General features: G+C 54.4%; 1 protein-coding gene across 1 annotated transcript in view; it reads right to left on the reverse strand.

The window, feature by feature from the left end:
- Positions 1–357: 357 nt before the first annotated feature.
- The window catches only part of MYDGF (myeloid-derived growth factor), a 16,517-nt gene continuing 4,577 nt past the window's right edge, over positions 358–12,297 (reverse strand). Inside the window, exons 2-6 of the mRNA XM_011943618.1 lie at positions 10,593–10,643; positions 7,192–7,253; positions 3,485–3,566; positions 2,743–2,815; positions 358–874 (exon numbers count right to left, since the gene is read on the reverse strand). Of these exons, the coding sequence (XP_011799008.1) occupies positions 795–874; positions 2,743–2,815; positions 3,485–3,566; positions 7,192–7,253; positions 10,593–10,643 (348 nt within the window). The 3' untranslated portion in view covers positions 358–794. The remainder of the gene's footprint in view (positions 875–2,742; positions 2,816–3,484; positions 3,567–7,191; positions 7,254–10,592; positions 10,644–12,297) is intronic.

A 12,297-nucleotide genomic window follows, 5' to 3' on the forward strand; every position in this document is an offset into this window, starting at 1 on the left:
GCCATTGCACTCCAGCCTGGGTAACAAGATTGAAACTCTGTCTAAAAAAAAAACAAAAACACTAAGGGAAAGCAACGCCCACAGGCTGTGGAGAGCAGGTCAGCCTTGGAACATCCTCCTGGGTTGGGGCCTCTGGCAGCCACAGGAACCCGAGTGTGCAGCATGTGGGGGGCCCAGGGACAGCGAGTGCCAAAGGGGGAAGGAGGCAAGTTCACATACAGCCACCTTGGGATCCAGCGCTTTGATGCCTGCAGAGAAATCCCACCCAGAGACACCGCCCACCTGCCCTCGACAGGACAGCGTCAGCCCTGAGCCCCCGACGCACAACAGCCAGCCAGGAGGGCCCAGGCTATGGGGTTGCTTTTTAATGTTCTTATTTATTTAAATATGAAAAAACATTTAATCTCTTCCCAGTTCATCTGAAAGGAGGTCTGTCCCCTGGGTAAACATAGAAAGCAGTTCTGCAGGTTGGGGAAAGATGGCTGCTTTCCCCAGTGTGGCCCCCGTGTTCCCCACCCTCTTTGTGCCCCGGATCTGTGATCCTGAGTCCAGAAGAGCCGAGCAGGAAGTGGGGACTGGGAAGCTGTTGGGAGCCAGGAGGGCCCTGGGCCCTCTGTTCTCTGCCCCAGGGCTTCAGCTACCCTGCAAGTCCCTCCGGACAAGGCAACGTCAGCCCAGGCAGAAAACTTAAGAGTCCCTCCTAGAAAACCAGTGATGTGCTGGCCTTTTCAGGGCCACAGGCCCCTTCAGCTTCACCAGAGATGAGAAGGTGCTGCCTGCAACAGGGCTGCTGGTCACAGCTCAGTGCGTGATGCCTTGGCCACAATCACCAGCTTGGACAGCTCGGCCTTGAAAGCCCCGGGCCTGTGAGCCACTGCAAGAAAGAAACACACGGTTGTGGCCTCGACGTTGAAAATTCTCAGAAGTCCTGAAGATTTGGGGTGGGGTCCATGGTGGGGGCTGAGCAGGGAAGGGGAGCAGTCTCCAAAGCAGACTCCCATGTGAAAAGGCCCCAGGCTCTGAAAGTCTTACAGGTGATAGACAGGAAAATGGTGGTGTGGAGGGTGAGGTCAGTGGGGCTAACATAGGTGGCAGGCAGCGGGAAGCCACAGAAAGACCTGCGGTGGGAAGAACCCTGGTCATTTGTGCCATGTTGTTGAGAAGAGATGCAGAAAGGGGCCAGAAGCAGCCCAGGAAGGAGATGATCCCGGCCTGAACAGGATGCATGGTGGGTCAGGCTGCAAGACCTCCTGCTCAGTGGGTGAACCTGTCTGAGGCCCACATGACACTTCTCCAGCAGGGTCAGAACTCTGGCTTTCACTGCTACACCCCAGTCTCCTGGCCCTACGTGCTCTGTCCACTCCCTCGCCTCCCACCCTTGCTCCAGCTCGGCGCCTCCGATTCCTCTTTCTGCTTAGCATTGGCCCCATGCAGCTGAACATGGCTTGAGGACACTGGTGCTGCTCAGGCAACCAAAGAAGGACCCTGATGTTTCCCAGTGACCCCTGCAGCTTTCCCTCGGCATGCCACGCTCCCAACTTCAAAGCCCTGATGGCTTCTACTTTATCTCATTTATTTATTTTATTTTATTTTTTTATTTTTTTTATTTTTTGAGACTGAGTCTCACTGTCGCCCGGACTGGAGTGCAGTGGCCGGATCTCAGCTTACTGCAAGCTCCGCCTCCCGGGTTCCCGCCATTCTCCTGTCTCAGCCGCTGGAGTAGCTGGGACTACAGGCGCCCGCCACCTCGCCCGGCTAGATTTTTGTATTTTTTTGGTAGAGATGGGGTTTCACTGTGTTAGCCAGGATGGTCTCGATCTCCTGACCTCGTGATCCGCCCGTCTTGGCCTCCCAAAGTGCGGGATTACAGGCTTGAGCCACCGCGCCTGGCTATTTATTTTATTTATTTTTTTTGAAATGAGAGTCTTCCTCTGTTGCCCAGGCTGGAGTGCAGTGGTACGGTCTTGACTCACTGCAACCTCCGGCTCCCGAGTTCAAGCGATTCTCCTGTCTCCACCTTCTGACTGGCTGGGATTACAAGCATGTGCCAACATATCCGGCTGATTTTGGTATTTTTAGTAGAGACGGGGTTTCACCATGTTGGCTAGGCTGGTCTGGAACTCCTGGCCTCCCAAAGTGCTGGGATTACAGGTGTTAGCCACGACGCCCAGCCCTGTTTATTGTTTTTGAGACAGAGTCTTACTCTGATGCCCAGGCTGGAGTCCAGTGGTGCGATCATAGCTCAATGCAGCCTCAACCTCCTGACCTCATGTGATCTGCCCACCTCGGTCTCCCAGAGTGCTGGAATGACAGGCGTGAGCCACCACGCCCAGCCTAATTTTTAAAAAATTTTTGTAGAGACAGGGTCTTGCTATGTTGCCCAAGCTGGTCTTGATCTCCTGGGCTCAAATGATCCCCCACCTTAGCCTCCTGAGCAGCTGGGATAACAGGCATGAGCCACCGCGCCCAGCTAAGATCAAGTTCTGGTGGCACACAGCCACACCCGTTCATGGACATGCTGTCTGCATCAGCTTTGTGCCACAACGGCGCAGCTCAGACAGAACCTACAGTGCCACAAAGCTGAAGATACTGATGAGGCGGCCTTTACAGAACCACTTTGTGGATGCCTGGTCTACAGTCTCCAGGGACCCCTATGGCCGACCCCCCTCTCCAAACCGCCCCGGATTGCCTGCCCTTGGATGGGGGTGTCGTCACCTCTACCCCACCCCCATCTGTCCGTACCTGCTGTTTTGGTCACTTCATATTCCTCAGTTTTCAGGGGGACGTCGCTTTCCCTTTCAAATGCGGCTTTAGACTGAAAGAGAACGAGTGGAAACTTCAGCAGGGCCATTCAACGCTCATCACTAGAACGATTCCGTTTGCTTTCCAGAGAAGCACAGACTAACGCTTTGTACTTTTACTAAAGAGGGAGAGGAGACTTTTTGTTTTTGAGCCACGACCTCACTCTACTGTCCAGGCCGGAATGTAGCGGTGCAATCATGGCTCACTGCAGCCTCAAAGTCCTGGACTCAAGTGGTCCTCCTGCCTTGGCCTCCTGAGTAGCTGGCACTACTGGTTCACACCAACACGCCTGGCCATTTTTTTTAACTTTTGGTAGATACAGGGTGTTGCTATGTTGCCTAGGCTGGTATCAAATTCCTGGCCTCAAGCAATCCTCCTGCCTCAGCCTCCCAAAGTGCTGGGATTACTGGCGTGAGCCACCGCACCTGGCCTGGAGAAGTCTTTTCTGGCATATACGAGAGAAGCCAGCAGCAGCAGGTTACCAACCTCCCCGTGCCCCGGCGCCTCCTGGTCTGGGGGCGTCTGTGTGCCAGGTTCCTCCAAATTACATACCCTACCTCTGCAGGATTCGCTGTCCCCTCTCCTCCCTGTCCCCATGGAGTCCTCTCGTGGCAGGACATCTCACAGCTGCCCCAGTGCACAGAAACCACACTCAGAGCCCGCCCCACCCCAAGATACTCACGTAGGCCATGGCGTACTCGATCTCAGCGCCTCGCACCTCCGCCTTGAACTGTGTGAAGTACAGATAGGACTTCCCCTGGGGCCTGCAGAGGAAGGGGGGCGAGGGGGTCAGGCCAGGCCTGCTGGGTCTGGGTCTGTGCGCCCTGGAAGTAGCCCCACCACCTGGGCTGGGGTCAGCAGGTCTCGTGCCTGCTTCTCAACATGGACACCATTCCTGAGCACTGCTGACTGGGAAGGACGGATAGGGCCCTCTCAACATCAGACCCTCTTTCTTTTGTGTCAGAATGTTTGGGTTTTTTTTTTGGAGACGGAGCCTCACTCTGTTGCCCAGGCTGGATTGCAACGGCACAATCTCACTCACTGCAGCCTCTGCCTCCCGGGTTTAAGTGATTCTCCTGCCTCAGCCTCCCTTGTAGCTGGGATTACAGGCACCTGTGACCACACCTGACTAATTTTGGTATTTTTAGTAGAAATGAGGTTTCACCATGTTAGTCAGGCTGGCCTGAACCCCTGACCTCAAGTGATCCACCCGCCTGAGCCTCCCAGAGGGCTGGGATTAGAGGCGTGAGCCACCGTGCCTGGCCCCTTTGTGCCACAATGTTCTTCCAGCTCATTCACAGACACGCCTCTCTCCCCTGTGGGCTGGGAGCTGCTCTGGGACAGGACCCCATGTCCATTCACTGCACATGGCTTCTCGGGTGCCGACAGCAATCCAGGTACTGCGATGGGGGCTAGGGCTGGGCAATGAGAGGCCAGTAAAGGCTTCCCAGAGGGCATTGACTAGGAAGCACAGGAGTTAACTAGCAAGTGGGGAGGAGCATCTGCCCAGGTCTCTAGGAGGCTGCTAACGGCGTCTAAGGAACTGGAGTGGCAGAAGGTGCCGGAAGGTGACAGCAGAGGATGATGGCATCTCTGGTGTGAAGAGAGTGTGATGGGGAGGGAGGAGCAGCAGGGGGGCCATTTCTGTGGAAGCCCTGGCTGGGGTTCTACGTGCATGGGTGGGGTGGGGGTATCCAGGGAGCCCCTAGATTCTTCTTTAAGCCCTAGCACTGCCAACAGGCCTGGTCAGGGAGGGTCCAGTCACTGTCTGAGATGGGGAGGCCTGGGGTGGCAGGTGTCCGGGGCTGAGCATGCCCCTGGGGAGCTTTTGTGGGGGTTGGACAGGAGGATTCAGGCTCAAGGTGAGCCCAGCTACCATCCCAACTGCTCCGGGCCTGCACCTGCCCAGATGCCTTCTGGGGAGCCGGCACTCAGGGGTCCGTATGGGGCGGTGGCCTGCACAGACAATGGCGACCGTGGGCTTCCCCGTGACTACAGGGCGACCTCTGCAGGGTCTCTCTGGGCTGATGGGGTCTGTCTCCTCTCAATGACCCTGCTGATGCCTCCTGGGGCCTTGGCCTGCCCATGACGCAGCCAGTCCCATGGAGTGGGTGAGAATCTCCCCAGAAACGACTGGGTGAACACCTGCTGTTTGTAAGGCACCGTGCAGGGGATGGCGGGACAACGCCCACACGAGGCAGCAAATCACACCCTGTCCTTCAATTAAACGTCGCCATTCCCTGATCTCCATCTCTCATTTGTCAACATGCTTTAACCTCACCACAGCAGTGGAACTACAGCTTGGACTTCTCCCTCCAAAGTGTCTGCACAAAATAAGTGCTCAAGAAATACCCACCGTTTGGGCTGAGACATTCTGGGCCAAGGATCAGGGAAGAAGGGACAAGATTCCTGAAGCCCCTGACCTCCTCCCCACTAGGGGCCTGACGGCTTCCTTCCCTTCATGTCCTTTCCCAGATCAAGCTGGGATTTAGGCAGCGGAGTTACAAGAATAAGTGGGACAAGTGGAGCGGATAAGCCCATAAACCATGAGCCTGACTGAGGATGGCGGCAGGGGCCGAACCAGGCGGTCCCTGGGGAGACTTGGGGAGGAGCTGCAGACCCAGACGCGTGTGTGTTCGGGCAGGTGGAAGAGAGGGCACAGCTTTTGTGTGATTCCCAGATGTCTGCACCCCAAGAAGGCTATGAGCCATCAGGCTGGTCCTTCAGAGAACATGCTGGTAAAGACATGCCTGAGGGGAAATAGGAGGTCATGCTGGGGTCCCTGCAGGTGCCAGCTGGGGCCCCTTCTAGCGGGACACACTCCCTGGGAGATGGCATCATCCAAACCTCCATGGCCATTACCCCACAGACTCCCACACCTGTCACTGGCTTAGGTCGTCCCCAGCCCAGACCTGCACCAGCTCCGCCAGTTCCACCAGGACTCTGCCCAGCAACTCCCTCCTCCTCCCACCCCAGCTGGCTGATTCCACAGCCTCCAATCTATGCCCTCTCCTCCCACCCTGTCCTCATTCTACAGCTTCCAGTCTACCCTCCCCACCCACCCCATCCTCATTCTACACAGCCTCCAATCACCTCTCCACTCACCCTATCCTCATTCTGCATAGGCTTCAATCTGTGCCCTCTCCACCCACCCCATCCTCATTCTACATAGCCCCCAATCTGTGCCCTCCCCTCCCACCCTGTCCTCATTCTACAGCTTCCAATCTACCCTCCCCACCCACCCCATCCTCATTCTACACAGCCTCCAATCCCCTCTCCACTCACCCCATCCTCATTCTACACAGCCTCCCATCTGTGCCCTCTCCACCCACCCCATCCTCATTCTGCACAGGCTTCAATCTGGGCCTTCCCCCACCCCCGACTCCATCCTCATCGGTGCCTGGAGGGGCTCCCTGCCTCAGTCTGCCTCCTTCAGTCAGAAGGATATGAGCTCCACAGGTTCCTGCAGGGAGCCCTATGGAATAGGACTCAGCCAGGAAGAGAAACGAGGCTGACACAGGCCTCAGCACGAACAAGCCTTGAGGATGTAACACTCAGTGACAGAAACCAGACACCAAAGGCCACACAGGGAGGGTTTGACCCCATTTCTATGCAATGTCCAGGACAGACTCATCCACAGAGACAGGAGGGGGATGCGTGGCTGCCATGTGCTGGGAAGGGGAATGACTCTGATGGGAACAGTTTATTTTCAGGGGATGAAAATGTTCTGGATGCAGAGGTCTGGCTGCACACCTCGGAGAAAGTACTACATGCAGCTGAATTGTGAGCTTAAAATGCTGTTTTATGGAATTTTATCTCAATTTTTAAACATTGCCAAAAAGGGCCAGGCATGGTGACACACGCCTGTAATCCCAGCTACTCAGGAGGCTGAGGGAGGAGAATCGCTTGAACCCGGGAGGTAGAGGTTGCAGTAAGCCAAGATCGCACCACTGCACTCCAGCCTGGGCAACAGATGGAGACTCCATCTCAAAAAAAAAAAAAAAAAGAAAGAAAAATTGTCAAAAAGCCCTTTGGTGAGTTCGTGTCACCCTCAGGGCCTTCCCAGGCCCTGGCCGACGCTCCATACCCTCTGAGCTGCTTCTCCTTTTCCTGGGACGTTGCCCCACACAGACTCCCCCAGTCTCCCCCAGACCTTCTCAGCCTCTGCATCAGTGCACTTCCTTGGGGAGCAGTCGCGCCCCAGCGACCCCGCCACCCCCACCTGCACGTGCATGAGTCCCCTGCTGGCCTGTCTTCCCCTCCAGGGGTGCCGCCCCCATCTGTCTGGCCGTCCTGGTACCCTCTCGTTCCCCGCCTTCCGAAGCAGCTCCCGGGGCCAGCGGGCAGGCCACTGGCAGCCGAAAATGCCACCCCCACCCCGAGCCTCACCTCCAGATGGTGCAGGTGAAGTGCTGGTGGTCTTCGCTAGTCCCCAGACTCATCTGCCATTGCTGGGGAGAGAAGACAGCGTGGGTCAGTGCCGGACACACAGGTGCTCTCGCAGAGTTCCAGGTGTGCCTCTGATTCTACAGTCAGGCCACCTCTTCTGTACCTCCCAATTCAGGGGCTGGCCACTAAATCCCCTGCCCCGTCCTCCTGGTGGCCTGGGGTTTGCTGTACATCTGTGATCAGGGAGTCTGCCTGCACCACATCCTTCCCATAAAAGTGGTGCCTCAAATGAGAACCACCCCAAAGTGGCTCCCATGGATGGGGAGATAAGAACAACGTTTTTTTTGTTTCTGAGACGGAGTCTCTCTCTGTGGCTTGGGCTGGGGCGCAGTGGCACGATCTCGCTTCACTGCAACCTCCACCTCCTGGGCTCAAGCAATCCTCCCACCTCAGTCTCCCAAGTAGCTGGGATCACACCCAGCTAATTTCTATGTTTTGCAGAATCACTGTCTTGCCAATATTGCCCCGACTAGTCTCAACCTCCTGGCCTCAAGCAATCCTCCTACCTTGGCCTCCCAAAGTGGTGAGATTACAGATATAAGTCACCACGCCAGGCCTAAAAACAACTCTTAAACATATAAAAATATGTCCAATATCATTTATGGAAAAAAAAAAAAACGAAACGCAAGCTGAACTACAGTGAGATACCTTTTTCTCCTAGGGCAGAAGCCCCACTGTCTGCTAACACACCATATGGGTGTGAAAACCAAGGCTATCCCGGGTTGTCGGTGGAGCTGCAACAGATACAAGCAAAAGGGAAAATGCGGGCCGGGCACGGTGGCTCACACCTGTAATCCCAGCACTCTGGGAGGCCGAGGTGGGATGATCACTTGAACCCGGGAGTTCAAGACCAGCCTGGGCAACATAGTAAGATCCCCCATCTCTAAAATGACTAGCATCTTGCAGGATGTGACCACTGGGGAACCTGGTTAAAGGGTACTTGGATCTCTCTGTAGGATTTCTTACAAGTGAACATATATCTACCAAGATCTCAAAACATAATAGTTTTACTTTTTTTTTTTTTGAGACGGAGTCTCGCTCTGTCACCCAGGCTGGAGTGCAGTGGCGCGATCTCGGCTCACCGCAACCTCTGCCTTGCGGGTTCAAGCGATTCTCCTGCCTCAGCCTCCTGAGTAGGTGGAATTACAGGCGTGAGCCACCACGCCCTGCTAACTTTTGTATTTTTAGTAGAGATGCGGTTTCACCACGTTAGCTAGGCTGGTCTCGAACTCCCGACCTCAGGTGATCCACCCGCCTCGGCCTCTCAAAGTGCTGGGATTACAGGCGTGAGCCACCGCACCCGGCCCAGTTTTACTTTTAAGAAAACGGACCCAGGGATCCCACTTCTGGGTGGTTTCCCCACAGATGTAACCATACTTGTACAATGAACCCTGGCCAAGGTTATTCACAGACTGGGTTGGAAGTAACCCTCAATCCATTAGTAGCGGGCTGTCAATTAATTCCACATGTCCATGCAATTGAAGCTCTTTACATAGGATACAGAAAAATCTCCAGGAGGCTGGGTGCCAGTGGCCCACGCCTGTAATCCTAGCACTTCGGGAGGCCGAGGCGGGCCAATCATTTGAGGTCAGCAGTTCAACATCAGTCTGGCCAACATGGCGAAACCCGTCTCAAGGTGTTCACCGGGCTAGGCTCTCATTGGTAGCTCAAGGTCCTCTTCCAAGCTTTTGTGGTTGTGGCAGATTTCAGTTCTTCCCGGTTGTGGGACTGAAGTCTTCATTTCCTTGCTGCCAGCCAGAGGCTGTTCTCAGCTCCTAGAGGCTGCCTGTATTCCCTGCCCTGCAGTTCCCTCAAGGGCAGTAGTGGCATATGTGTCCATGTGCTTCAAATCACCCTTTTTTTTTTAGACAGAGTCTACCTCTGTTGCCCAGGCTGGAGTACAGTGGCGCGATCCTGATTCACTGCAACCCCCACCTCCCGGATTCAAGTGATTCTCCTTCCTCAGCCTCCCAAGTAGCTGGGATGACAGGCATGTGCCACCATGCCTGGCTAATTTTTGTATTTTTGGTAGAGACGGGGTTTTACCATGTTGGCCAGGCTGGTCTTGAACTCCTGACCCCCGGTGATCTGCCCCTCTTCGGCCTCCCAAAGTGCTGGGATTACAGGGATGTGCCACCATGCCTGGCTAATTTTTGTAGTTTTACTAGAGATGCGGTTTCACCATGTTGGCCAGGCTGGTCTCAAGCTCCTGACTTCAGGTGATTCGCCAGCCTTGGCCTCCCAAAGTGCTGGGATTATAGGCATGAGCCACTGTGCCCGGCCCAAATCATTCTTACTGGCTCTTCTGCCACCAGCTGGAGAAAACAGCCAGCAAGGAAACAGGGACCTTGGTCCTCGAACCACAAGTAACTCAATTCTGTCAACTAAGAGCTTGAAGGAGAGGATTCTTCTCCCAGCCCAGAGACTTTTTTTTTTTTCTTGAGACAGGGTCTTGCTCTCTTGCCCAGTAGCACAATCACGGCTCACTACAGCCCCGACCTCCTGGGCTCAAGTGATCCTCCCACCTCAGTCTCCCAAGTAGCTGGAACCACAGATGCACGCCACCACATTCAGCTGATTTTAAAATTTTCTGTTAATTTCATGCTCCTAGAGACGGGGCATGAGCCACCATGCCTTGCCTGTGATACTTTTATTTATTATTTATTTTTTGAGAGAGTCTCACTCTGTTGCCCAGGCTGGAGTGCAGTGGCACAATCTTGGCTCACTGCAACCTCTGCCTCCTGGCTCAGCCTCCTGAGTGGCTGGGACTACAAGCGTGTGCCACCATACCCAGCTAATTTTTGTATTTTTAGTAGAGATGGGGTTTTGCCATGTTGGCCAGGCTGGTCTCAAACTCTGACCTCAGGTGAACTGCCCACCTCAGCCTCCCACAATGCTGGGATTACAGGCATGAGGTATCATGCCCGGCCTGTGACACCTCGAGTTTGGTTTTATAAAGCACACAGCTGAGCTGACCCAGACTTCTGACCTACCAAGCTGTGAGATAATAAATGGGTGCTCTGTTTTAAGCTCCTAAGCTGTGATAACTTGTTACGTTGCATATAAAATACAACACTCCAACAGATGCTCATGGGGATGGCAGACTCCCATCTTCCACCCCTCCTTCTGTCCAGACATTTGCTTGCTTTGTGGAATAATGACAGCAGAATCTGTCATCACTGTTTAATGCCAATACTCTCCCTTTTTATTGGTTTAGGAAGAATCATTCAATGAGTGTAAGGTGATGTATGTGAGACCCAACCCTGTTGCCTCCTACAGGACATCTCCATACAACAACGGATACTGTCACAGTAAGCTAGAAGGAATTTTAACCAACTCACCTCATTGGTCCCTCCTTGAGAGGCATACGTGAACATACACATATATTTGTCCTAGAGAATGAAAGAAAAGAAAGGTCTGGTAGAAGGAAATTTTTATTTTAAAAGACAGAGTCTTGCTATCACCTAAGCTGGAGTGCAGGGGCGCAATCACAGCTCAGTGCAGCCTTGAACTCCCAGGTTTGAGCGATCCTCCTGCCTCAGCCTCTCAAGTAACTGAGACAATAGGTGTGCAACCACCACATCCAACTAATTTTCCTTTCTGTTTTTTTTTTTTTTTTTGAGGCAGTCTTGTTCTGTCACCCAGGCTGAAGTGGGATGATCTCAGTTCACTGCAACCTCTGCCTCCCGGGTTCAAGCGATTCTCCTGCCTCAGCCTCCCTTGTAGCTGGGATTTACAGGCGCCTGCCACCACGCTGGGCTAATTTTTCGTATTTTTGTAGAGATGGGTTTTGCCATGGGACCTGGGGACCCTGGACAAGTGAAAACTTTTCTGAGCCTCTATTTTCTCTCTGTTTCTCTTTTTTATCCGAAGCATTTTCTCATCTGTATCTTGGCCCTAACATATAAAGGACTTGACATCACACCTAGCTATAAGGAAGTAGTCAGCAAACCAGCCTGGCACGGTGGTTCACACCTGTAATCCCAGCACTTTGGGAGGCCAAGGCAGACAGACGCCTTGAGATCAGGAGTTCGAGACCAGTCTGGCCAACATGGTAGAACTCCATCACTACTTACACAAAAATTGGCCAGGCACGGTGGATCATGCCTGTAATCCCGTCACTTTGGAAGGCCGAGATGGGAGGATCACCTGTGGTCAGGAGTTCGAGACCAGCTAGCTAACATGGTGAAACTCCCTCTCTACTAAAAGTACAAAAATTAGCTGGGCGTGGTGGTGCATGCCTGTAATCCCAGCTACTCGGGAGGCTGAGGCAGGAGAATCACTTGAACTCAGGAGGCGGAGGCTGCAATGAGCCAAGATCGCGCCACTGCACTCCAGCCTGGGCGACAGAGTGAGACTCCATCTCAAAAAACAACAACAAAAATTATCCGGGTGTGGTGGCACGCGCCTGTAATCCCAGCTATTGGGGAGGCTGGGGCAGAACTGCTTGAACCCAGAAGGCAGAGGTTACAGTGAGCCGAGATCCCACCACTACACAGAGTCTGTAAAACTGAAGTAGTCAAAAAACAGTAACGATACCATTACTACAGGCGGGGAAAGGGAGGCTGAGAGGGGAAGAGACTTTGCTGACAAGCTGAGTACAGGGCTGAGGACCTGGCCTCACACCCTCGGTGAGGGGGGATCTTGTGCAACGGAAGGAAGGGGAACTTCCTCCCTCGTCGGAGCTGCAGCGACTGACTTCCTTCAGGCCCAGGAGGGCAGATGCCCCTTAGCCTGCTGCCGCTCCCATCACTGCCCCCTCCCCACCTCTGCGTCTGGAGGGCAGGGCTGCCTGGACACTCTAGGCAGGTGGCAGGTGATCACGCCCCCTCAACGCCGCTGGCGCCCACAAGGCACTGCTGCCTGAGTTCAGTCCTGCCCCAGTGCTGACCCTGGTCTCAATGTGCCGCGCTCACCAACCAGCCTCCAACCCTAACAAACCGCAGCCCTTCCTCAGTACCCACCTCCGCGGTCCGCGCCCCCTTCCTCAGGCCACGTCCCCAGTGCTCCGCGCCCCCTCCCCCGGCCTGCCAGCACTCGAAATAC

The sequence above is a fragment of the Colobus angolensis genome, unplaced genomic scaffold (assembly GCF_000951035.1).
Source record: "Colobus angolensis palliatus isolate OR3802 unplaced genomic scaffold, Cang.pa_1.0 Scaffold22, whole genome shotgun sequence".
Lineage (NCBI taxonomy): Eukaryota > Metazoa > Chordata > Mammalia > Primates > Cercopithecidae > Colobus > Colobus angolensis.